The sequence below is a fragment of the Oncorhynchus keta genome, chromosome 24 (assembly GCF_023373465.1).
Source record: "Oncorhynchus keta strain PuntledgeMale-10-30-2019 chromosome 24, Oket_V2, whole genome shotgun sequence".
NCBI lineage: Eukaryota > Metazoa > Chordata > Actinopteri > Salmoniformes > Salmonidae > Oncorhynchus > Oncorhynchus keta.
Genome location: NC_068444.1, coordinates 33604695 through 33631245, shown reverse-complemented (window position 1 = coordinate 33631245; position 26551 = coordinate 33604695). Strand labels below are relative to the sequence as shown.

The window sequence follows — 26551 nt, the reverse complement described above, 5'->3', positions numbered from 1 at the left end:
CAGGATTTGAGTCCCTGGCAGCGTAGTGTGTTACTGATGGTAGGCTTTGTTACTTTGGTCCCAGCTCTCTGCAGGTCATTCACTAGGTCCCCCCGTGTGGTTCTGAGATTTTTGATCACCGTTCTTGTGATCATTTTGACCCCACAGGGTGAGATCTTGCGTGGATCCCCAGATTGAGGGAGATTATCTGTGGTCTTGTATGTCTTCCATTTCCTAATTGCTCCCACAGTTGATTTCTTCAAACCAAGCTGCTTACCTATTGCAGATTCAGTCTTCCCAGCCTGGTGCAGGTCTACAATTTTGTTTCTGGTGTCCTTTGACAGCTCTTTGGTCTTGGCCATAGTGGAGTTTGGAGTGTGACTGAGGTTGTGGACAGGTGTCGTTTATACTGATAACAAGTTCAAACAGGTGCCATTAATACAGGTAACGAGGACAGAGGTCTTAAAGAAGTAGTTACAGGTCTGTGAGAGCCAGAAATCTTGCTTGTTTGTAGGTGACCAAATACTTATTTTCCACCATAATTTGCAAATAAAATCATTAAAAATCCTACAATGTGATTTTCTGGGGGGAAAAAAATCTAATTTTGTCTGTCATAGTTGAAGTGTACCTATGATGAAAATTAGACATCTTTTTAAGTGAGAGAACTTGCACAAATGGTGGCTGACAATACTTTTTTGCCCCACTGTAGATTTCTCCCTTTTTCCACCAACATAGATTGTTTTGAGCTGCCTGGTGTTGGAGGGCGGTCCAATAGGAGGTCAAGCGATTGTGACCCAGGCAATAAGTGAACTAAGCCCTGCTCCATAATGGTGATTAAAACTCTTGGCTGTGCTTGTATGACAACTGATCCCTAATTTATCCACTTGACCTGCCAGCACCAAACTCACAAGGCTCAGGATATAACCAAAGCTCATAGCCATCAGATGTACTTTATTTTGACTGTTGCGGTTGAGTGGGGAACAGTCAGAGCGAGGCTTGAAGCAGCAACCCTGTAGTTCAATCAATCAGTGAATGAAGTCAAACTTCATAGAAAGACAGACACGTGAACTCGTGAAAAACATGTATTCATTTTCCAGCAGGACATTATGTAGTGTGAAAGTTATCAATCAAAAAAGTAGGGTTCTCATACTCCATCATTGACTACAAAAATATATTCTAGAGACCACAGAAATGCTAAAATACCCAGCATTTCAAGAAACAGTACCAAAATATTTTGTTGCAAGTTCCGACTATAGCAGCCAACCCCCATTAAAAACACACCTAACCGTTAACAGAGAATCATATAGTACATATATATTAAACATTTGACTACAATATCTTAAAATTACATTCCTAAATAACATTACTCATTGCTGTGTTCAAAAAAAGGGTTTACATTATAACATTTTAAAAACCAAGCCACCATAGAAAGTTGTAGCGTCATGTGCTACACAGGACAAATACCTACGTCAGGTTATAACTGGTTATTACACATTAATGCGCGGACGGTAGGAGAGGTAAGGAGGAAGGTCAGTTGGCAACAAAAGCTTGGGGAGACATTTTACGGCACAGTGGTCTTACACTGCTAGTCTGGTAGTCAGATGTGTTTCTGAGTTGGCTAAAGCAACAATAGGTCTGGCTACCAGGCTGGTGGTCTACCACCTTGTGTGGTTCAAAATTAACACTACTGATTCCACAGATACTCCATGTTGCTCTCGCACTCAAAACAATGTCTTGTTTGGAGTGCCAGAATAAATTTGATGATTTGTCAGCATAAAAAAAAAACAACAAAAAAACATTCTTGGCTCCCTTGTACAGTTTTTCCCATCCATCTCGATTTTACATCTCCAATAATTACACAGAATCAAAACAAAAGGTTACAAAATCACAGGTAAAATTACATTACAAATAAAAGAATCATAGGAATAAAAATAAAAAAGTCCATCCCCCCTCCTCTCTATAACTTCCCCCTCCCCCATATGCATCTCTCTCTCTAAGAGACTAAGGCAAGCGAGGATGTGCAGAGCAAGGCTGTTACTGGACAAATCAGAGTTTCACAGGTCAGCTTGAGTTCAAGGGTGAAAGGCTGAATGCCCTGACTGGTGTCAGGATTAGGAGGGAATGTGAGGAAGGGGTGGGTGAGTGAGTAGGGTGTGTTTAATGCAAGTATGGCTTGTGTGTGAGAACTGTAAGTGGCTTTGGATAAGCACGTCAGCGGAATGACCATACAATCATTACTAATGTGTCGCAGGTGTAGCAGGGCTATTACAGTACAGTGGTTGGTCCCTAGGCACAGACGGTGGTCCCTCCATCTCTCTATAGCGGTGGGCCTCAAATGACACCCTGTCCCTCATATACTACACCAACCCCCCTTTATGGGCTTTGGTTAAAAGCAGTGCCCTACTTGGGGAAATAGAGTGCCATTTGTGACAAAGTCAGTGAGTCAGTCTTTGGGGTTAGGGGCCAGGGTTCAGCCTCTCATGCTAGGGGTCAGGGGTGAGTCTCTCCGGGGGCTAGGGGCCCAAGTGGTCAGTAGTGGTAGTAATAGTAGTGTTTGTGTAGACTGCGAGGCAGGAGTCACTAGGCAGACTCCACAATGTCTCAGGCACAGGGATGACTGGCTCAGTCTGAAAAACAGGGAAAGAGAGAAAGACAAAACAAGAGATGACCGAACCAACAATGAGCAACCTGAATTCCATCACCATAGTGATATGTATCATATTCCAGAAGATTAATGTTGATGATACTGACCATAAACTCACCTCAATTGCTCAGCACCTTCCCTCCAGCGAGAGCACTCGTCCCATTCTCCAGGAACGTCCTGTAGCAAACACACACAAATGAGTCCCTGCATAACACACTGAAAAACAGAGCTTGTAGTTGCGTTTCAGAGGTGAATACTCACGTCTGATCTACTTCTAGAGACTTCTGGATCTCCTGAAGCACAGCTGTAAGAAAACACACGTCAGACCACAGATGCACAATGATGATTGACAAGTTGGGATGGTCATCATAAAAAACATGCAATGGGGTGGTTGTGGTTCACTGTGTAGCAGACAATCACTCAAGACTGCTGGTTGGGTTTACACGTCCGGATGCCAAACAGGACAGTCAAAGCAGACACATCGATATGACTCAGTTGGTAAGAGCACAGCGCTAGCAACGTCAAGGTTGTGGGTTCAATCCCCGCAGGGATCACTCGCACAAATGTTGGGAGTTGGTTACGGTTAAGTTCTGTTAAGGTTGTCTGGTGGTTCCTGAGGTACTCACTCTCATCATTCAGCAAAGCATGCTCCATCACACGTCTAGCAGAGCTCTCTGTAAACGAACAGCATCGCAGCACGCAATCAGGGCACAGAAGCACACGGCATGACAACACAGTGAGTGTAGATCGTGTGTTCGCAGGCCGATCAGCACAAGCAAAAAAAAAAAAGATTGACAGCCTAACAGAGCATTTCATACTGTGCGCTTGCTGAAGAACACTGTTAAGCATAGACGCGTGCATGTTTTAGTATTATTTGCATAGCTATAGATATAACTATATAAGCTCTTTAAAGCAGTAACAAACAGCATGTGATCTTACCCACGCCATCCCTCGTGGAATTTCTGGAATGACAGACACAGCTGTTCAGTAAAACATGAAAAGGTAATTGTGCCAAAAAGCAGTACTTCCAAAGTCGATGGTGAATACAGCTATAAAAACAGTGTTTCTACCTGCGTTCCACAGAGGCCCCGTCCGGCAGCGCCCGTGGCAGAGTGGTGCTGGGTGTCTGGGAGGACACCTCCACTAGAGACCGGGGCTCCACCACACAGCGAGCAGACAGAGAGAAACGCTCAAACTCTGACGGAGAGATCAGGTAGAAACCTGAGGGAGAAAGAGTGCAAGTAAGAAAAAAGTATGCATGAAAGAGCTGAATACATGAAATGCCAAATGCTTGTGAGATGTAAACTGTGTGTGTCTCTCTCGTCCTACCCTGTCCATGCTTGGTGAAGACGCAGGATGCAATGCCGCTGACGTCCTCCCTACGTATACAGGGGTACTGGACCTGCAATTTCACCCCCGGCAACGACACCACGTGGAGGTCTCCCTGATTGGTCAGGACGGTGAGGCCGCTCTCGCCGTAGTCGTCCGTGCGGGTGCTGCCGAACCAGGCCACGCCCACCCGGCGCACGCGTGAGCCGTCAATGGCCGTCAACTTCAACTTCATTTTGGCGCTCACCTTAGGCAGGGTGAACACCTGGAGAAAGAGAAATGATAGTCTTGGAGGATAAACACATTTTGTGTTTCTTTATGAACCCTGGGAGAGAATGTCCCATCATCAGATGAGTGTGGGTAAGATGTGTGTGTCTTCTCACCTTGAACTGTTCCTCTGATATGACCAGTAGGCTGTGTGAACCCTGCATGTCAGGTGAGCGGGCCAGGTCGTGAGCCACCTCCAGGGGCTCAGGCAGAGGGGAACCATGGCCGTCCAACACCAAGATGCCCACTACTGGAGCACGGTGCATCAACTGGATCTCCTTAGCTGGAGAGAAAGTTGGAGAATGGATTTGTGCTTAATTGTCTGTTAAAACAAGAGTTGTGGAAGTGTGGACGAGGGAGGCAAGAGAGAGCGATGTGTAAGAACATGCATGTTCTCACCAGGGTGTGCTGTGACAGGGTCCTCTCCTCTGCGTTCCACAGGCGGTAGGCGGAGCTGGTAGGCGAATACTGATCCCCCATTGGTCCCTGCCCACAGAGAGGGTGTGTTGTGGGAGCCTGTATGAGGGGAATGAGCAGTATGAGATACCATAAAATGTCTGTTGCGACAGCTCCGAATTTAAGTCTGAACCACATCAGTGAGTCTCCTCCCGATGCTGCGCTTCCCCTTTAACTTCCAATTAAATTGCCAGCATCAGTTGTGGAAAAAGAGCTATGATAGAGGAAGGTTTCAAACCCTCAGCTCTGAAGCTTGTTCATACAGTGCTTTCAGAAAGTATTCACACCCATTCACTTTTTCAACATGTAAAAGTGGGATTAAAATGGATGAAATTATAAATCTACACAAAATATTCTGTCATAGTGGAATAATATATATATATTTTTTTTACTAATGTTGGCTTTTCTGAATGATAAAAGCTATCTTAATTAGGTAAGTATTCAACCCTGAGTCAATCACCTTTGGCAGCAATTACAGCGGTGAGTCTTTCTAGGTAATTCTCTAAGAGCTTTCAACACCTGGATTGTGAAACATTTGCCCATTAGCAGTCAAAGCTAACTTGGCCACTCAGGAACATTCACTGTCCTCTTAGTAAGCAACTCCAGTGTAGATCTTGCCTTGGTTTTAGGGTAATGTCCTGCAGAAAGGTGAATTCATCTCCCAGTATCTAGTGGAAAGCAGACAACCAGGTACTCCTCTAGGATTTTGCATGCGTTTCGCTCCATTCAGTTTATTTTTGATCATGAAAAACTCCTCAGTTCTAAACGATTACAAGAATACCCATAACATGAAGCAGCCACAACTATGCTTTAAAATATGGTGAGTGGTATGCAGCAATAGGGATTAATATTTTATAAGTTTCAATACAGGAAATAATTCATATTTATCCAGAGTCCCAGGAAATACAGAGGAAATTGGAAGTGCCCATTTAAGCATTTAAAACCAAGATATGGTTACTGTGCCAGGGTTCTCCCAAAATAAGATTGGTGTTGCACCACAACGTTGGCTTGGCTGCGACCCTTTGTAAAGATTTCACAGTAAATTAAACTGATACTTAGTAATGAATAACTTTGATAGCCTATGATATTCTTGTGAATTGAGAAACAGGCTGATCATAAATTCAGAGCGTTATGTTCCTTTATGAATTCAGAGCATTTTTTATTTGAGTCATTTAGCAGACGGTCTTATCCAGAGAGAATTTGCTGAAGGATTTCTCATCTAGCCAGCTTGGGATTTCGAGCCAACGACCTTTCAGTTACTGGCCCAATGCTCTTAACCACTAGGCTACCTGCCGCCACAGAGCGCCACAGAGCACACCCAGAGTAGGCAATAGCGTTCATACAAACTTTGTACTTTTGTTAGACTGCCGTTACAAATGACCAAAGTTGCTTGTTAGATAACCTTCAAAAGAAAGACAATATCTCCTACTTGGCTAAATCAAGTTGATGATTATACATATATCAGATCAACTCATGAATAATGGGGAGAAGAGAGGAAATTGCTGAAATATCAAGGTAACAGTTAAAAAAAAAAAAAAACATATCTACTCTTACACCGCTTGTTGATCACACATTCTCTACAGAAGCTCTCACATGGGCAGCAATACGAGACAGCGCAGAAACGGGGAAAGTTATAGCATTATTTTGACATGCATAGGTGAGATGTGCTTTGATAATGTAACCTATGGAATACAGAATAAAGTTAGGTATTTTCATGCGAAACTGGAGTCAGGATTTTAGGTTTCAGTGGGATTGGGACTATAGGTAAATAACACTTGATTTAGGCTAAAGTATCACATGCTAAATGTTTATGATCGGTTATAGATGAGCAAACGAATGGATTGGCTACCACTTCTACTTGTCTGCCGGAGATCAATTAACTAAATACACTAAATGACCAAAAGTATGTGGACCCCAGCACCAATATTTTCACCATTCAGTTGATCATAACTAAGGTGAGTTTCTCCCTTTCTCCTTACTCCGCTGCCACCCGCCTCCACCACGTTCTCAACACCAGTTTCAGTCAATATAGTCCACTGTTTTATAGAAAGCTGCCCTTCCCATTACTAAGTCATTTGTTGTATTGGTTTCGCTCCAAACATAACACTTTGTATTAAGGACAAGCATGTAATTGCTTTGCCACATTTTTTGCAGTATTACTTCAGTGCCTTGTTGCAAACAGGATGAATGAGGTTAGTATTGTAGAGTAACCACAATGTTATTGATCCATCCTGTTTTTTTCTTTCACAACCATTCAACTCTGTTTTAAAGTCACCTTTGGCCTCATGGTAAAATCCCTGAGCGGTTTCCTTCCTGTCCCGTAACGGAGTTAGAAAGGACGCCTGTATGTTTGTAGTGACGGTGTGTTATGATATTATTATCTTTACTCATATACCAATAGGTGTCCTTCTTTGCAAGGCATTGGAAATCCTCCCTGGGCTATGTGGTTGAAATTCAGTGCTCGAAAGAGGGATCTTACAGATAGATAGTACAGAGATGAGATAGTGATTTAGAAATCATGTTAACCACTGAGTCCATGCAAGGGGTTGAATACTTGACTCAAGACATTCCAGCTTTACATTTTTTATTAATTTGTAAACATTTCTAAAAACATAACTCCACTGACATTATGGGGTACTGTGTGTAAATTCACGCTGTAAGACAATGTGGAAAAATACAAGGGGTGTAAATACTCAAAGCACTGTACCTTTGTTTTGAACTCAAAAGTGCACTACAGCCGTGTCTGAACAAAAGCTAAAACGCCACCAACATTCCTAAACAGATTGGAATGACAGGAAAAGCTCAGTTGATCTGTTGTTCTCCACTTGAGTTCTACTGTTGGATCGGATTGACTCAGACTCAACTGTCAACTTAACATACAGTATTTCACTTATTTGTTTGGTTACTAAGAGTTGTTGGGGAATAATATATTGTGAATCCTAATGATTTGTAATGTTGTGGGGAACAAGTGTTTATGGGTTTTCCACACAGCTTGTTGATGAACTTTGAGAGAGGTCAAATAGGTTCACTTGAAATAGTTTAAGCCAGAGGTACAGAACGTTTCCTGAGGAACCAAAGTTCTCATTATTTTGTGACTGATAGTTTGTGTGATAATTTATTTTGGGATAATACAAAAACGCTAAATAACCTTTTGTTTTGGAGTTATTTCTTTCACTGTTATGAGTTTATGAAAAGTTTATATTCCATGACTGACTTTTTCATGAGTCCTTTGTATTGGTCTATACTTGACAGAGATGAACTGAATCACAAACAGAAAGGAGAAATCAAAAATGTCTCTGCTGGCACGATCTACCTGGCACCCCTTAAATAAAACCAGTGGTGTAAAGTAAGTAAAAATACTTTGTGGTACTACTTAAGTAGTTTGGGGTCTGTGTACTTTACTATTTAAATTTGACAACTTTTACACCACTACATTCCAAAAGAAAATACATTTTTTACTCCATAGATTTTCCCTGACACCCAAAAGTACTCATGACATTTTGAATGCTTAGCAGGACAAGAAAACAGTCCAATTCAAGCACTTACCAAGTTAACATCCCTGGCCATCTACTGCCTCCGATCTGGCGTTTGTAAATGATGTCTGAGTGTTTGAATATCCCTGGCTATCCGTAAAATAAAAACAAGAAAATTATGCTGTCTGGTTTGCTTAATAAATAATTTAAACTTATTTTGATACTTAGGTATATTTTAGCAATTACATTTAATTTGGATACTTAAGTAGATTTAAAACCAAAAAAAAGTCTGACTTTTCCTCAAGTAGCATTTTACTGGGTGACTTTCAAGTGAAAGAGGGTACCACTGACTAAAACTAAGCTCAGAAGTCAAGTCAAAACCGTTAGTGTGACTTACTGTCTGAAAGGAAGGTATCAGCGAAGTATAGCGTGCGCACGAGGCCGGTGAAGGAGTCATCAGGGGATCGAGGCTCTATCTTTCTCTGGACGGGCGCCAACTCCATCTCAGCTAGCTCCGCCTCTAGACGAGCATTGGCCTGCTGCAACTAGAGAGAGAAGCCCGTTTTAGATACACTGGGTTGGATATGAATGCAGAAGCAGACCGCACAATAAAAATGTGATCTTTAGGAACTTTCAATTAAGATTTATGTAGTCAATTTGTGTGGCCCAAGAAGACATTTTTTGTAGTCATTTACCTTAGCTGCGTTGTTGACATGGTGTTTGCGTAGGGACACTCTGCTGCGCCTGATCCTTCTGAAGGACTGGCGGAGAGACTTCTTAATGCTCTTCACTCTGGACAGAGGACCTTCCATAGCCAGCTGGTCACTGGGGTTCAGAGTACACCTACAGGAGAGTGACAAGAAATGGTTAACACACACGTCTATATACGATCTCTATTACCGTCCATTATTTTGAAGTCATACAGACAGAAACATGCAAACACTCAACACGCCCCCCCACACACACTTACCTGACAAGAACGTTGTTTTTCTGCTGGTAGTCGTAGAGTCCGAAGCCGTGGCTGGTCCCGAATGTTACTAGTTTCCACTCAGAGTGCAGGGTGAGGGCAGTGATCACGGCCGGAGGCTGGCACTGGACCAGGGCAAAGGGCTGGAACCCTGGGGGGAACGTCACCGGCTCCTCCCTCACCTCCAGACGCGTGTGGCCCTGACATGGAGAGACGGTAACAGAAAAGTATTGATCAACCTTTTAATGCTAACCGAAACCCAATTCAATCAAAATTGCACTGCAGTTTTTAAATACACTCCTAATGTCATTTTCTTGTTTGTTGTCATTTGTCGTCGTTTACCTTCCAGCGGAAGCCCTCCTGTCCCTGTAGCAGGTCTGCTACGGTGGCCTCCACAGTCTGTTCTGCTGCCTCATCATTCAGCTCTAACACCAGGATCTATGGAGGGGAGAGGTGAGAGACGGACAGACAGTAACATCACATGTATTGTTTTGGACCAACAAGCAGTCTTATTGTACACTTATATGAACCACTCAGACATTCACATCTCTTAGTGTGTGTGTGTGTGTGGTGGTTACCTCTGTAGCTCAGTTGGTAGAGCATGGTGCTTGCAATGCCAGAATAGTGGGTTTAATTCTTGTGTGTATATATATATATATATATGCCAGCCAACTAAAATCAGATCACCCTCATTAATAATTAATGACAGATGATAATATAAACATAAAATTAAGACAATAACAGACTGGATTTATACCAGTAATGTCCAAACATGTCAGACACGGCAGTTAGGCTAACTGGCCACCAGATGGGGGGGTAGTGGTTGGTTTTCCCCTGGTAAACCCACCTGTCCAGCAGTGCCAGCTACAGTCAGGTAGCCGCTGTATTTACACAGGTGGATCTTCTGAATGCCGAGACGAGGGTCGTCACTGTACGGGTCAAAACAACCCACCTGGAGGGAAGAAGAGGATGTGGACAGGTTTCACACGTCTCAGTGTGTGAATCGGCTATCTATTCTGATTCACGAGACACATTCTCTCCCACAAAACACACCTACACCTCGTCTAATGTCTAAAAGGACTCCACTTTACCTTTGTGCTCCCTGTATGTGATTATACACACAACCGAATAGTGGAAAACTCTTTACACGTTACTTATACAGACACACACCTTTCTGAAAGGTGGCCACTCTCCCTCTGTGCCCTGGTTCAGGTTGTCATTGGGGTCCGAGTCAGTGAGGAACACCCCTGCCGTGCTCAGCTTGTACATGGGGTACAGACACACCCCCGACGCGTCCCAGAAACGCACCGTACCGTCCTCGTGCCTGTGAGAGGAGATTACATTTGTGAGGATCAACAAATCAGAGGAATGACTGACTCTTTGAAACCCTGTTCGCAGTCTCCATACAGCAACATTAAAATGTAGATCATAACTTGCATTGAAATGAGGACTCTGAAAATAAATGAACGAGCTGTGAATGTCTATAGTCTACCGACCCTGTGAGCAGTAAGTCTCTCTGAGGGGGGTCTGGGGCCAGGTTCTGTCCTCCTGTCATAGGCCACGGCTGGACGGAGGGTGAGAGAATGGGAGGGGGGGGTTGCAAAAAAATATAATTAGGATGAAAGCAAGAGAAAGAATGTAGGTCAATTCAATTTGTGCTCCATCAATTCAAGTTTCCAACATTCCAACAGAATGTATTTTCACATGCACAGTGAAATGCTTTTCTTGCAAGCACTTTCCCAACAATGCAGTAATCAATATCAGTAGTACTAGAAAAGGTTAAAAAAAAATATATATATATATTTTTTTTTTACCCTTTCTAGTACTACTGATATACACATATACACACACATACACATACACATACATATATATAAAAAAGGAAGCTAGCTATATACAGGGTCAGTGCCAATACCATATTTACCATGTGCAGAGATACTAGAGTGGTTTTATACAGTACCAGTCAAAGGTTTGGAAACCTACTCATTCCATAATAGTGAAGTCATCAAAACTATGAAACAACACATATGGAATCATGTAATAACCAGCTTCATGAGGTAGTCATCTGGAAAACATTTAAATTAACAGGTGTGCTGTGTTAAAAGTTAAGAAGGAAAGAAATTCCAAAAATTAACTCTACGGGATCAGTGTTTGGGATGAGTTGGACCGCAGAGTGAAGGAAAAGCAGCCAACAAATGCTCAGCATGTGGGAACTCCTTCAAGACCACTGGAAAAGCATTTCAGGTGGAGCTGGTTGTGAGAATGCCAAGAGTATAAAAAGCTGTGATCACAGCAAAGGGTGGCTAATTTGAAGAATGTAAAATGCTTTTTGATTCTACATGATTCGATGTGTTCTTTCATTGTGTTGATGTCTTCACTATTATTCTACAATGTAGAAAACAGTAGGACCACACAGCATAAAACACAGCAAAATGAGTAGGTGTGTGAACTTTTAAACGGTACTGTATGTATAGGGGTTAGGTGACTAGGCATCAGGATATACAATATCATTAACAGTGTGGTGGCAGCATATGATGATGATTGTATGCATGCGAGTGTGTGTAGAGTCAGTATGAATGTGTGTGTGTGTGTGTGTATAGTCAGTATGAATGTGTTCGTGTGTAGAGTCAGTATGAATGTGTGTGTGTGTAGAGTCAGGGCAAAAACTCTAATAAAATAGAAGGACAATACAGACTGTCCATGCAGCCATTTTGTTAGTTATTTAGCAGTCTTATGGCTTGGGGCCTGTTGGTGTCAGATTTCTTGCTCTGGTACTGCTGGCTGTGCAGAAACAGACAGAACAGACTATGGATTGAGTGGCTGGAGTCTTCAACAATTTTCCTGTCCTTCCCGCCACTTGATAGAGGTATTGGACGGCAGGGAACTTGGTCCCAGTGATGTACTGGTCTGTCCGTACCACCCTGTGACTGAGGGCAGTGTAGTTGTCATACCAAGCAGTGATGCAGCCAGTCAAGATGCTCTCAATGGTGCCGCTGTATAACGTTGAGGGATGTCGCGCCTTCTTCACGACTGTGTGCGGACCATTTTAATTCAGTCCTTGGTGATTTGGACACAGAGGAACTTGAAGCTCTCGACCCGCTCCACTGCAGCCCTGTTGTCATAATGACGGCGCTCCACTGCAGCTCCTTGGTCTAAAGACATTGAGGGAGGGGTTGTTGTCCTGGCGTCGGTGTTATTTGGCCCCCCAAGTTTTCGGTGGGGGGATTTGCATTGTAAGACTGTAAAAACACCAGGAAATCAGCTCCAAGTGACTTCAATTTAAGAAATCTGTTCCCAAGTATTCCCACGCATAATAGAAAGACGTGATCATATACAAATGTAAGAACAGTTTTAAATTATTATGATTCAGGGAAACATCTCTGTTTGGGCTTCTTGTGGTTCATTTGCAGTCCACAAATAATTTGTGATCGCGTTCCGGCCCCACCCCACCAAACGCTCAAGAAGAAATTGGCCTGCGGATGAATACATAGTTGAAGATCCCTGCCGTGGGCTGTCTCGTCGGTGATCAGGCCTACCACCGCCGTGTCGTCAGCAAACTTATTTGTATTGGCGTCTTGCGTGGCCACAGTCGTGGGTGAACAGGGATTACAGAAAGGGAATAAGCACACACCCCTGACTGGCCCCCGTGTTGAGGGTCAGCGTGGCAGAGGTGATGTTGCCTACCCTCACCACCTGGGGGCGGCCCATCAGGAAGTCCAGTTGCAGAGGAAGGTGTTCAGTCCCTGAGTTCTAAGCTTGGTGACGAGCTTGGAGGGAACAATGGTGTTGAACGCTGTGCTGCAGTCAATGAACAGCATTCTTACATAGGTATTCCAGGGTGAAGGCAGTGTGGAGTGAAATGTTTATTGTATGTGGTGCAGGAACATGCTTGGGCAGTGTGTGTCACCTACCTTCTTAGAGTAGTGCGTGTTCTGCAATGCTCCGGCAGACAGGACCCTCTCCCACAGCTTCAGGGGTATAGCAGAGACATGGTGGGAGCAGGTGATGGCCGAGCAGTGGAGAGGCACCAGGTACGGAGTCTGGATGACCGGCCACCCTTCAGTCTGGAGATCTATCACTACCAACTCCTCTTCTACTAAGACCACCAATGCACTGGGTTCGCCTGGACAGAGGGAGAGGGGTTAGCCTGTGTGTATGTGTTTCTGAACCTGTGTGTGCACGCGTATCCCCCTGCCTTTCTACCTGTATGGTCTGGTCCGTCTCTGATGACGAAGAAGTCGATGATTCTGGAGGTGAAATCCAGAGCCACGTGTGTTTTACTGTGGATCACACTGATACAGTGTCTGTCGCCGTAGCTGGCCCGGGGCATGCCGCCACTGAGGAACAGGAACGGAGGCCTGGATATAGACATACAGGAGAACCAGGTTAGAAAACATTTACAGATGGATTGATGTGTAAGAATGGAGGATGTGAAAAAGGAATTGACAGAGCAGGCAGAGCGAGAGTGAGGGAGGAGAAAAAGAGAGACTCACTCACCCCTGTTCTGTCGGCAGCTGGATGATTTTAGAGATGGCCTTACAGGGGAAGTGGCCTACAGAGGAGAGAGACAAATCAATTGATCAAATCATCAATTAACCTATTCACCATTCAATCAATAACATTATCCCCTTTGCTGTGATTTGTCAGCTTCCACAGAGAGAAACACGGTGTTGACTTTTTGGGGGTCCTCACCGTATGGTACTTCAGACTTCTCCTGCTCGCTCTGTGGGTCATCCCCAGCCACCTTCCAGCGGCAGTAGCTGCCGTCGCTATGGGAACTGAGAACATGGCCACCGTCCTCAGTCCACCACACGCTCTCCAGTTGCTACGGACACAAAACCAAACAGGGAGTCAAGATCAGAGCGCTCGACATCCAGACACCAACACACAGACACACACACATTGTATACCTGTGTAGCGGGGATGTGTTTGACGGCTGATTGGCTGTCTAGGTCCCAGATGACCATGAGGCCTCGTCCGTATCCAATCAGAACCTGGCGTGGGTTGACGGGATTCTCCTGTAAGGACTCGACATGCTCCAGGCTCCTACGACCTCCGTACTCCTCTGGTACACTACGGAATGAGGGGGTTCCGTTTTAGCACAATTATCGATCAAATACATTTGTGGCGGTATGTGTGAGAAACATTTAAATATGAATCAAGCTGTTTCCGTCTGTTTAGGATACCAATATTTCCAATTTAGTGACTCAATGAAAAGGAAGTGCGTGTGGTGTGTGTTAGTACCCGTTGGTGACTTTCTCCAGGCTGATGTTCCTCTCCTCTAGTTCTCTGAAGCCTGGTACCTTCACTATGAACACGTGTCCTCCCTCTGTTCCTAGCAACAGCAGGTCCCCAGAAGAGTGGGCTAGCACCGCTGTTACACGAGTTACACTGGGGGGAGCACTGATGGAGGGAACGAGAAAGAGGGAAAGAGAGAAAGATGGGATGAAGTTAAACAGGTTGAATGTGGCAGACAGAAATCCTATTTAAGGTGCATATGTGTTTGCCACCGACGTGTGCATGTCACCATAGAAATAGAACCTCATTCTAGTTCTGTGCATGTCTCACAGTGGGTCCTCTTACCAGGGCAATCCAATGAATGAGAGTGTGTGAGGAAAATAAAAAAGCTTGAGAAGGGATAGGAGAGATGTTGTGGGGTGGTGTGTCTCTCACCCCGGGGGTCCAGTGAGTGTGAAGCGTCCTATCTCCAGCAGCTCAGAGACACCATGGTGAGCTCTGAGGGTCCACATGTGGAGACTGTTGTCATCCAACAGAGTCACCAGCTCCACCTGTTCAACACAGAGCAACTAGAGATGTTAAAAAGGACCGTAGGACATTATGAGGACGTTAGGAACACGTTATGACTGTCAGGAGGACGTTTTGGGGCTGTTAAACACAGCTTTACTACTAACGTTTCCAGCAATGATTAGATACACATATTGGATTCTAGGGCTGGGCGGTATACTGTATTTTACAATATCGCGCACAGACCGGTTTGGGTTTTTAATGTTACCTTCTATGACATTATTTGAATGTTCGGTTTGTTAAATGTGATACGCCGTGTGTAACGTCCATTTCATTGTTTAAGTTGCTACTTGAGTCAGCGCTCTCCACCCCACTTTCCACGCAGAACTAGGCCCGTCCCATCACTCAAGGAGCACATTTGGTGTTTCTCGACTGCAAGACACTTGTATTCAGCCTGCATGGTTAATACAGAACATGTAACAACGCTGACAACGTTGATAACAATACAGTGTTCACTTTGCTTTTTCATATGAATCCACTAACATTCCAGAATTACACCATTAGCTTGTGTTTCCTACATCTGCAAAAGGCTAGTTTGTCTTAGCAAGGGGGGCTAAATCCTGTTAACCATTAGAATTAGTGGTTAGTTTGCAAAAAAATGTACTCAGTCGGAGCAAACGTAGCTGGTTATAGTGCCGTTTGTCTACATAACCTGGTTCAAGTATCCATGACATTACCCTGAGGAAGGCACAGTGATGCTGAAACGGTGGTAAATACCCAATAAATTACTGGGAGTTTATATAATGGAGTGCGCAACTTTATTTTGATAGTTTATTCGCCATTAGTCAGTTTATTCGCCATTAGTCAGCACCTCCACACAAACTATTTTTTTTGTTGTGTGCCAGCTCATCGTTGTTAATTATTCAAAAACATAAAATAGTAATTATTTGTATTTTTTGTAATATGATATTTTGGCCATATTGCCAAAGAAGATCCTTTCAGTAGCAAGTGTGAATGGAGCATGTGATAAGGTGCTGCCAACGTGTGTGTTGAGCAGCCACTCACCTGGTGTGGCAGGAAGTGGACCTGTGTGACGGCAGCGTTCTCATCGTGTAGACCCATGAACTCCACACCTGGGCCACCGTAACTGACCACAGGTTAAAGAACACATGCACACAGCATGGCACACCAACAGTGTACACACATGCGCAGCAAACACACAAAGCATGATGTGTACACACACACACATCCCCCCCATTTATAGACACGGGTTCTTATTTTTCTACTGTACTGAAACGGTCCACATGCATCTATAGAAAGAAGAGATTTTCTGTTGTCTTTGTGTCTTATCTGGCTGCCCTGCCCTTGGCTAATAATACTTTCATTCATAGAATTTATTGTGTTATCAAAAGAACAATTTCCCCTATTGTGTGAATTAATTATAATGACAGAGAGAGACAAGGGTTATCATAGTGACTGGGAGTGAATGGTGGGAGTGTACTGACTGGTTCCACACTGGCAATGAGTACGATTGTGTAAGATGAATCAAAAACACACACACACACACACACTACGACAGAGTACACACAGCAACTGTGCCTGTCTGGTAGTCAGAATTGAGCAACAACCTGGGAATATAAAAATGACTCCACATGTACCCACACACTAACCACAGAGAGCTAAAGCAGAGGGGAGACTGCGACAAACTGGTTCAAACGTGTGAACGCTTAAATCTTGCACTCCTACACAACCAGACAGACCTCTCCTGTGTCTATTGAAGAGGATACAGTTTGATGGCTCCGGAACGTGTGCCGATGGCCAGGAGCTGTAGACTGGGGCTGAAGCCCAGGGCACTGGGCTGGTGAGGAAAACCATGCTCCACTGTCTGGGTGGGTGAGAGAGAGAGAATTATAGAAACTGGCAAGACAAATTCCCTGATAATTGTCTGGAATTGGGATCATAGCCTTCCTGTCGAGATTAGAGATCAAAGCCTCGTCAGATCAGACTGACTGTCACCGGTCTTACCTTATTGAACCCGTAGAGCTCCTGTTTGATCCGCTCTCTTTGGGACTCCTGGCCATGTCTCCTAAACCTCTTCATCCTCTCAGGAGCACACAGGCCCAACTGCTTCACCTCTACAGAGAGACAGTGGGAGAGAGGAGATTCATGAAGGGGGGGAAAGTGCAATAGCCTAATAGGACGACAGGCATTCACAAGTCTCCACTCTCTTCCTCTCAGTCACTCGACTACCTGAAGAACGTGGGCGTGGAGAGATGGAGAAAACTTCCTGGAGCAAAACAAAAAGGAGGAAAAGCGAGTTAAGAGACACAGCAGCAAACAAAACCAGGGCTCCAGGAAAAACTCAGCTCAGATGGTGTGTTGGCCACTGACAGAGACAGGCAGATGAGAGAAAGGAATTCCATGGGAGGAGCATGGCCTACTCTTCGCTTTCTTGTCCGTGGTCAACACACACACTGCCTGAGGGGGTGGGGCTCATCTCAGACAAGAGCTAGGGGTCGGAGGTCACTGGAGGCTCAACTAAAGAGCCCATTGTTCTACTACTACACACTGATGGAAACACCTGTCACACCTGCTGTTTCCAAATAGGCCCTTCAGAGAGAAAGAGGAAAAGTGAGAGAAAGAACGAGTCTGCTTTTCATTCTTTCCTTTATCAATAATGTTTGCGCGACGCTTAGGGCATAACGAACTATGACCCGATCACAACCTTTTAAAAACAACTCTCCTCTCTTTTCCAGACAATTTAAAACCCCTGGACTCCGACTTTCATTTCACTAAGAGGAAGGAAGAGTACTGGACAGCTTTCTCTTCATCTCTACACATACCAACACATTCCCTAAGCCCATCCCGTGAAGGAGAGGTTAAAGCCACAGGTTGGTTAGATCAAAAATGTCAGTGGTCCAACATGCTGACCAGACTGATCACGGCGTTGGGCGATCAGGACACGCAGGTAGAAATATCAAAACGAACTCTGAAACAACCATGTTAATTTGGAGATATGTCGAAAAGCTTTAGACATTTATGGCAATTTAGCTAGCTAGCTTGCTGTTGCTAGCCAATTTGCCCTGGGATATAAACATTGGGTTGTTATTTAACCTTAAATGCACAAGGTCCTCTACTCCGACAATTTTTCCACAGATAAAAGGGTAAACAGAGTTAGTTTCTAGCTCTCCTCCTCCAGGCTTCTTCTTCAGACTTGATATGGCAGATGGCAACCAACTTTAAGGTGCATTACAACCACCAACTGGAGTGTGGACAGCAGTTTCTTAGGGTACATGCTCCTAAAACCAATGAGGAGGGACTTGCAGTGCATCAAGCGTCACAAATAGAACCGGGTTCTATTTTAGAGCCTGACTACACAGCCACGCGCAAGCAGTGTGCGTTCAATGATTGAATTATATGTAAATGTATTTTGCGACGCAGGCGTTGTCAGCATATAAACCTGTCTACTCTGACTGAACTCAACCTCAAAGCTGTCTCTCCCTAGGTGATGACAAAAATGAAATGTTCCCCCTCAAAAGACATACAAAAAAACAGGCCAGTGTTTCAGGCCTAGCTGATTTTAAAGTTAAACAAAAAAAAATGTCAATGATTTCATAAAAACTACAAATTATAATATTGCAAGCCGGGATAAGCTATGAGACCGTATTTTCTGTCTAGGCCTACTCAGTCTTTGAGACAGTGTGAGACATACTTTTGTTATTATTACCCTGATATCAGCGGCAAGATGCCGTTAGTCATTAGGCGTGTGAGGGATTATGGGATAGTGGAGGACTGACTCACACCCTCACCAAGTAAACTTCCTCGTTTGGATCCTGGAGACTAAGGGAGTGGGATGAAGTTGCATGCTTAAGGATTTGTGGAGGGTAGGCTTACCCTAGATCTGTGATAAATAAATGTAATATACTTAGTTTTTTTAATAGAAGAGAGTTCCATGTTAAATGTGTGTCGTACACCTTGGTCTAGTACCCATTCTGTTCCTCTGAGTCCACCAATGTAGACCCAAGGGGCCAGCAGAGCAGAAAGAAGCAGCTCAGTGCTCTAAGCCTGCTAACAAAGGCTGGGTGGGAGGTCCTCTTTAGGGCTTCACACAAAGAATGGCTTCCTAGGCAAGGACAAGAATCTGCTCTGCTGATGAAAACTGATGGTAGCTGTAGGAGGAACACAACGCACATGCAGGCACACCGCAGTATGGAAAAACCCGGCAGTCTTATGGCAGTGTTCAATGTAAACACAGACCCAAGGAAGCCAGTCTACATTACTGAAACAGACAACATGGTGATTAATTGTAGGATTTCAACCAGTGTGACAGTTAGGCAAGGCCTACCCAGTGATTATGCATCCCATACGCTCCCATTAGAACCTCACTAGCAGAACAGTAGTGTTTAGAACTGTCAATTCAAACAGCAAGTTCCACCTCTTCCCGTGGCTTCCTTGCGACTCTCTTTTCTTCAGAGTACAAAAGGCTTGGAAAATGGAGCAAACTGAAAATTACTGACTAATTCAAGGCTACAGTACAGTTAGACAGGTTTGGAGCTGGGGAATCATGTGCAGTATGTCACATGACATATCCTAACAGACAGACTACATTTCCATTCATAACACCCTGTGGACAGTATTCTGGCAATAAGGCTTAGGGGAAGTCCCCAAAGGGAAGGGATTTGTTCATTACTTGGAAAAACAATGCTATGCTGAAGCCAGTGACACAGAAACTAAGTGGCAAACATCCACAGTGTCAGTGAGTGGACAGCACAGCCATTCTATTCCACTAACTGAGAGAAATCAACCATGGATTTTCCCAGGAATTCCATTTGGACAGAGCAGGGTAATGGCCTTGTGTTGAGAAATAGGTACACAGACAGACACCCACCTCACACAGCAATTATCCGAACCAGCAAGGGCCGTTAACAGAGTTTAGAAACTTGGTCAAAGATTTACAAGACAATGAAGTTGACCTGGCCTTGCTCTTATACAACACGGATGTCATTCCTGATGACACAGATCAAACAAACTGAACGAGAGCAGCATTGTTTTAAGTGGGGGTGATATGGCTGCATGGCATCAACAAAATTAATATTCAATTCTTTGGAAATGCTTGGATAGGGAGGAAATCACACTCCCGGTTCGTTAACAACGCTCACCTGGGACATCAAACTCCCAGCATTCTACCAACTCAAACCATCAGAGATGAGAGGGGATGTACAGAGAGAAGAAAACACACAAACGTGCCTGGACAGGGCATCAGACGTAAACTAGACTTAGTAACTTACGGCTACAGTGAAAATCTCACTTTTAAAAGTTCATATTCTGTAAGGCTTACCCATCCTGAAATAAAGTTGCTGACTCATTCTACACCCATATTTGTGGTCAAACCATGAATTGTAGGGCTGGGAATTGCCAGAGAGCTCACAAGACAATATTATCATGATACTTAGGCTAGCTGCCGATATGAGCTGTATTATGATTCTCACGCTTCTATATGTATTGCGATTCGATGTTCCGAACATATTGCTCACCATATATCTACTGCAGAGGGACAAGAGAGCCATGAGAAAACAAGTTTTGATCAATCACAGAAATAAAAAGGGCTGGAAATAATTTGGCTCCATATTTAAAAGGAGAACAAGCTATGATGAAAAAAAAATACTGGAGTTCTGGTGCAGGTACAGCCACAGCCACTAGCACAAAAATATTGCGATATTGTCGATACACCGTAATGTATTTTTTATTTTTTTAAAGAAAATCCAGATATGTAACTATCAATCCACCCCCCGCACCCCCCAAAAAAATCTAATAAATTGGACAGAAAACACTTCAAAAACTCAACCTCAAAACAGACCGCTAAAAAAATTCCTCATCGGGGATGACCAATCAGCAGTATACTCTAATTTATATTTGTCTATGACCGGTATATATGTACACCATTCTGTTGTTGGCGTATACTCACAAAAGTCCAACACAGAAAATCTGCTTTAACAGATGTAATTACCATTTTTTTCAGAAGGAAAACTTTTCACTCATATTGTAATTAATTATAGGTCATATTTCATAGAATTCTGGAAACACTGGACAGTTACATTAAGCCCTGTCTTTAAACAACATAGCTGACATTGTAATTCAGACCGAATGGCCAGGAAAAATGCCTGGCATCTGAAATATTCTACTTACGTTCTTATGCAATCACCAGCTATGTCAGAGCTTGTAGAAAAAAAGCGACTAATAAGTCACTCCCATGAAACCGGCCGATAAGCAAAAACAAGTAGTTAATTAACCCGAGAAGAGGGAGTTCATGTTTGGTGTTAAAAGTGTGTCTATAAAACTAAAAAGCCTAATTCACTCACACACAAACAATAAGAAAACCTGTCTGACGAGTGCAGGAGACAATACAGCCAAGGAGAATTAGCTGTGTTGGCAAACGTGGTGTGATCATGAAAACATTAAGATGAGACTACACCTCTGTCCTCCTCCCACTCTCTTCCCTCGCTCATGGCATACAGAGGCTCAGCTACCTCCTCTCCTGCACTCTCTCACTATGGAAGAGTGGGACATTTGAGTTTCACTGACCCCAAATAATTTAGTCACGCTTCTCGGTGAATTTGCAAACAGACTCTTAACCTGTCCTAAGACGCAAGAGCATAGGACTGAACGTCTAGAAATCCTTCATACGGAGTCGGCCTGCACGACAATGCAGCACACAAATTCAATTTAGGCCTCAACGTCTAAAAAGGAGAATAAGCGAGAAAAGGGAAGGGCGGCTATGTAGGCTGTCACAGGCTGATCCATAACCACTCATTGCAGGGCTAGGCTTATTCTTAGTGATGAGTCCTCTCACTCAGCATCAACGGATGGGACCAGACTCCTCAAATACTTTAGAAATGAATCTCATCACTGATCTGCCAGTAAGGTTGGATTTGTGAAACCAATAACATCATAACCTTGATATTCACATCTACAATCAGTGACAAGGATAATTGATTACAGGGATTCAAGGAAGAATATATTCACGGGACTCAGAGCAGAGATGGTTCTCTCGTAACTGTGGACAGAAATAAAATATTTTCGGGGGTCTGGTGGACAGGATGTCATTCCCCTCTCTCCTGTAATCACACAGACAGGACAACAGTTAACAATGGCCTCACGGCTGTTTAGTTACAATGCTACTGGTTGTATTATTGCTCATAACCTACTGTGTAGAGTAGAGTGCACTTTCTGTTATTATAATCCCCTTGAGAATTTTTGTTTTTTTTCTTGTGGTTTCATGTATCAAGCAGCTCCTATAGCTGTGCAACATTTAGAACAAAAGCTATACAATGTGCACCGACTTGAATAGAAAAATAAAATCTATGCAACACATTGTTGTCACATTCTTTCCTAGTTGTTCATTATTGACTGTTGTTGGAATACATTTTGATGCATTACTTAGGGCTAGGAATTACCAGGGGCCTCAAGGTCCGATATTGTCACAACGCTTAGGTGACCATATGATATGTATTGCGATTCTGACGATTCAATACTGTAATTCTATTGCGATTTGATGCGCCAAACATATATCTCTGCTGCACTATATCTCTGCTACAGAGACAGAGAGCCTGAGAAAATGAGTTTGGATCAGTCCGGGAAATAAAAATGCTTAAAACACACAGCCTCACCATTTAAAGAGAAGATAGAGAAGAATCTTTAGGGTGACAAATACTGGAGTTTTAGTGCAGGTACAGCTGACTACCCCTACCCAGAGTAGTAATTTTCTTTTTACAATACCAGACAAAAGTTGACACAATGTAGAATAATAGTGAAAAGATCAAAACTATGAAATAACACATATGGAATCATGTAGTAACCAAAAAAGTGTAACAAAATCTAAATATATTTGAGATTCTTCAAAATAGCCACCCTTTGCCCTGACAGCTTTGCAATCTTGGCATTCTCTCAACCAGCTTCATGAAGAGGTCACCTGCAATACAATTAACAGGTGTGCCTTCTTGAAAGTTAATTCGTGGAATTTCTTTCCTTCTTAATGCATTTGAACCAATCAGTTGAAACAAGGTAGGGGTGGGATACAGAAGATAGTTATTTACCAAATAGGGCCAAGTCCATATTGTTATTATTTCAAGAACTTTGAAAGTTTCTTCAAAACGCAGTTGCAAAAACCATCAAGCCCTATGATGAAACTGGCTCTCATGAGGAGCGCCACAGGAAAGGAAGACCCAGAGTTCTCTGCTACAGAGGATAAGATCATTAGAGCCTCAGAAATCAGCCTCAGAAATTGCAGCCCAAATAAATGCTTCACAGAGTTCAAGTAACAGACATCTCAACATCAACTGTTCAGAGGAGACTGCGTGAGTCAGACCTGCATGGTCGAATTGCTGCAAATAAATCACTGCTAAAGGACACCAATAATAAGAAGACTTTCTTGGGACAAAAACACAAGCAACGGAAACTGTCCTTTGGTCTGATGAGTCCAAATTTGAGATTTTGGGTTTCAACCGCCGTGTCTTTGTGAGACGCAGAGTAGGTGAAGGGATGATCTCCGCATGTGGTTCCCACTATGAAGCATGGAGGTCGTGGTGTGATTGTGCTTCGCGGGCGACACTGAATTATTTAGAATTCAAGGCACACTTAACCAGCATTGCTACCACAGCATTCTGCAAATGATAAGCCATCCCATCTTGTTTGTGCTAAGTAGGACTATCATTTGTTTTTCAACAGGACAATGACCCAACACACCTCCAGGCTGTGTAAGGGCTATTTGACCAAGAAGGAGAGAGATGGAGTGCTGCATCAGAAGACCTGGCCTCCACAATCACCTGACCTCAACCCAATTGAGATGGTTTGGGATGAGTTGGACCGCAGAGTGAAGGAACAGCAGCCAACAAGTGCTCAGCATATACGGAAACTCCTTCAAGACTTGAAAAAGCATTCCAGGTGAAGCCGGTTGAGAGAATGCCAAGTGTGTGCAAAACTGTCATCAAGGCAAAGGGTAGCTACTTTGAAGAAACAAAAAAATTAAATATATTTAGATTGATTTATTACCTTTTTGGTTACAACATGATTCCATGTGTAATTTCATAGTTTATGTCTTCACTATTATTCTACCCTGTAGAAAAGAGTACAAATAAAAACACTGGAATGAGTAGGTGCGTCCAAACTTGACTAGTACTGTATGTATGTACACACAGGAGTCAAATCTTAATAAAATATTGTCACACAGCTGTATTGACCCCACTATTACTTAACTACTTAAAACATGACCTAGAGGCCTTGGTAAAACAAGCGAGAGAAGTTAATATTACTGTTGAAGATTAAGTTAAATGTTAGCTACTCTACTTCCTCACCTGTCTCATTTGCTAACCAGTCTATTTCTCCTGCGAGGTAAACTGTTCCACATTGGTAGAGGTAAAACAGGAATTAGGCCAAGATAGGAGACTGTAGAGTGTTTAGGTTAACGAGCCACTGGCATGACACGTTCAGTGAGGAATTGCATCTAGCCAACTCGAAGCAGACTTTAGGTTGTTTAGAGAATGAATCATGTGGTCACTGGTCAGTCAGTGTCTTGTAAAAATGCTGCATCTGTCCCTTCATAACTTTATGATTTTCCATCATTCTGTGCTTGGCTAAGCAGTAAGCACCCTTATCATGGCCTACTCTAATGAAAACAACTTAGCCTGAGCGATTTGATCTCAATGGTTCTTTAGCTTTCCGTATCAAGACTGATCTACAGATAACTGGCAAAATAAAGGAAACACCAACCATGTCTTAAGGTGTTGGGCCACCACAAGCCTCCAGAAAAGCTCCAATGCACCTAGGCATAGATTCATTAGTGTCTGGAACTCTATTGGAGGGATGTGACACCATTGTTCACCAAATTATGGAATTTGTCATTGTTTTGTTGACGGTGGTGGAAAACACTGTCTCGGGCACCGCTCCGGAATCTCCCATAAGTGTTCAATCGGGTTGAGATCTGGCAACTGAGACACACACAGCCTAATCCCCCTATGCTCCTTCTAGTCATGACAACCAAAATACTGGGAATTTTTACACATGACCCTAAGCATTATGGGACCTTATTTGTTTAACTCATGAACGACACCAGCGTGGCAGCAACTGCTTTTAATATACTTTGTATCACTCGTGTTTTTTTTATTTTGGCAGTTACCTGTACATCTTGGGACAGGTGCTTGTTTTGCTTAGAAACTGGGGCGTAGTTTCAGGCGGAAGTTTATCATGTCCCAATGGCAGGGGTCTGCTTGGAACAAAGGGGTGTTTGGCTGTGTCAGTGGAATGTCTGTCCTTCAGTAGTAGCCAGTCTGTCCCAGTCTTTTTTCCTGGATAGAAACTAACACCGCCCAAAGGAACAGTAAGCCTCATACTCTTGACTGAGTAAATACTTAACCCTTGTAAAAGCCATATAAAAAAGGTAGCAAAGTGTGCAAATTCATTACTGCATATTTGCATAGGTTTCACCGAACTGCAAACAGATGACAACCAACATGAATACAATCTTAAGTATCCTCCATGTTGCAGAAGCCAAGAATGAAGTGAACGTCATGTACTACCCAAAACAGTCTTGTTGACATTTCTAATGAAAACAATATTATCTTATTTTGGTCGTGAATTTCCCCCGAAACCGGTCAAACCGGTCTAACAGATGACTTCTTACCACAAACCCATACGCCCCCTCCCCAAACATAATTACTCATTGATGAAACCCTACTCTACGGTTGCCTCAAACTACCTGCGAGACGAGGAAGACACCTTGCTCCCACCTACTCGTTCCCGTTGCCAAAGTTTTACCTTTCCATCATTATGCAACAGTTAGCAAGCTCAGTTGACTTAAAAACGTGGTGAATGGTTCGTGATGTTGATGGCGCTGAACCGGGAATATTTTCAGTTAGCTAATAGACACAGCGGCCGCTAGCGAGTTTGTTACAGTAGCGTTCTGAGTTAGCTAACGTTAGGTAGCTAGCTAACGTGAGCTATTTCACAAACTTGTGCAGCAAGCAAGTTAACAGGGTACTTGCATTTCAGTCCGGTGCATCCAAAAGTTAATGATTATTTAATCTATGTCTAAAGTGTACAGACCCTTTAATTCCTGGTCGAATGGAAATGAATCTGAATGGCTTGGCAGCAGCTCACCAACACTGCCAAGCTAACTAGCTAACGTTAGTCAAGTTAACACACAGCAACTAATCTCGAGGTTAACGTTGCCCTGTTGACGTGCTAACTAGCGAGTGTTATCCAGTTAAATTACACTTCAGCAGTAAGGTTAAGTAGTAGCATTTTAGCTGGCTAACTAACGTCATGCTACAACACCTGTAGACGCGACACTCCTCTCACTCGGGCCCTTCGAAACTCACCTGACTCCCAACGGCCGTCGCCCCAGCTGTGTCCAAAACGCTTTCGCCCGCTAATTCACTAAGCTTGGTCGGCGTCCAGTTTGCCACGTTTCAACTTCCCAAATCAGAATCCAAAGGACATCGCCTGCTTGCATTGAGGTATGTAAAATGCAGACCCTGTGTTGGTTGGTTTGGAGGCTCGCTCGTCCACCTATCTTTCGCCCTGTCTCCGCAGCCTCGAGGTGATGATTCCCGATGCCCCAGACCCGCAAAGCGCAACTTGACTGGCTGGCCTCCGCTGAGACTCCTCCCTTCACATCCCCTTCCGCAATACGAATCA

The 26551-nt window shown here is 43.6% G+C and overlaps 1 protein-coding gene across 5 annotated transcripts; it reads right to left on the bottom strand.

Moving 5' to 3' along the window:
* Positions 1 to 1048: 1048 nt before the first annotated feature.
* Positions 1049 to 26551, bottom strand: LOC118399216 (LLGL scribble cell polarity complex component 2-like). Of its 5 annotated transcripts, XM_052478180.1 has the most exons (28): positions 26233 to 26551; positions 17111 to 17147; positions 16886 to 16995; positions 16648 to 16745; positions 15926 to 16007; positions 14789 to 14904; positions 14360 to 14518; positions 14026 to 14188; positions 13808 to 13940; positions 13613 to 13667; positions 13319 to 13473; positions 13027 to 13238; positions 10612 to 10679; positions 10286 to 10439; positions 9963 to 10067; positions 9458 to 9553; positions 9119 to 9315; positions 8844 to 8991; positions 8546 to 8693; positions 4619 to 4735; positions 4336 to 4502; positions 3953 to 4217; positions 3694 to 3844; positions 3563 to 3585; positions 3250 to 3297; positions 2885 to 2927; positions 2731 to 2800; positions 1049 to 2606 (listed from the first exon to the last, which is right to left on the bottom strand). In XM_052478180.1, the coding sequence occupies exons 3-27, from the start codon at positions 16958 to 16960 to the stop codon at positions 2743 to 2745; spliced, it is 3036 nt and encodes a 1011-aa protein (XP_052334140.1). In that variant the 5' UTR covers positions 16961 to 16995; positions 17111 to 17147; positions 26233 to 26551; the 3' UTR covers positions 1049 to 2606; positions 2731 to 2742. The 5 variants fall into 5 exon arrangements, with proteins under 5 accessions (XP_052334140.1, XP_035651008.1, XP_035651009.1 ...); XM_035795115.2 differs by lacking the exon at positions 17111 to 17147; XM_035795116.2 differs by lacking the exon at positions 17111 to 17147 and having other exon boundaries at positions 2742 to 2800.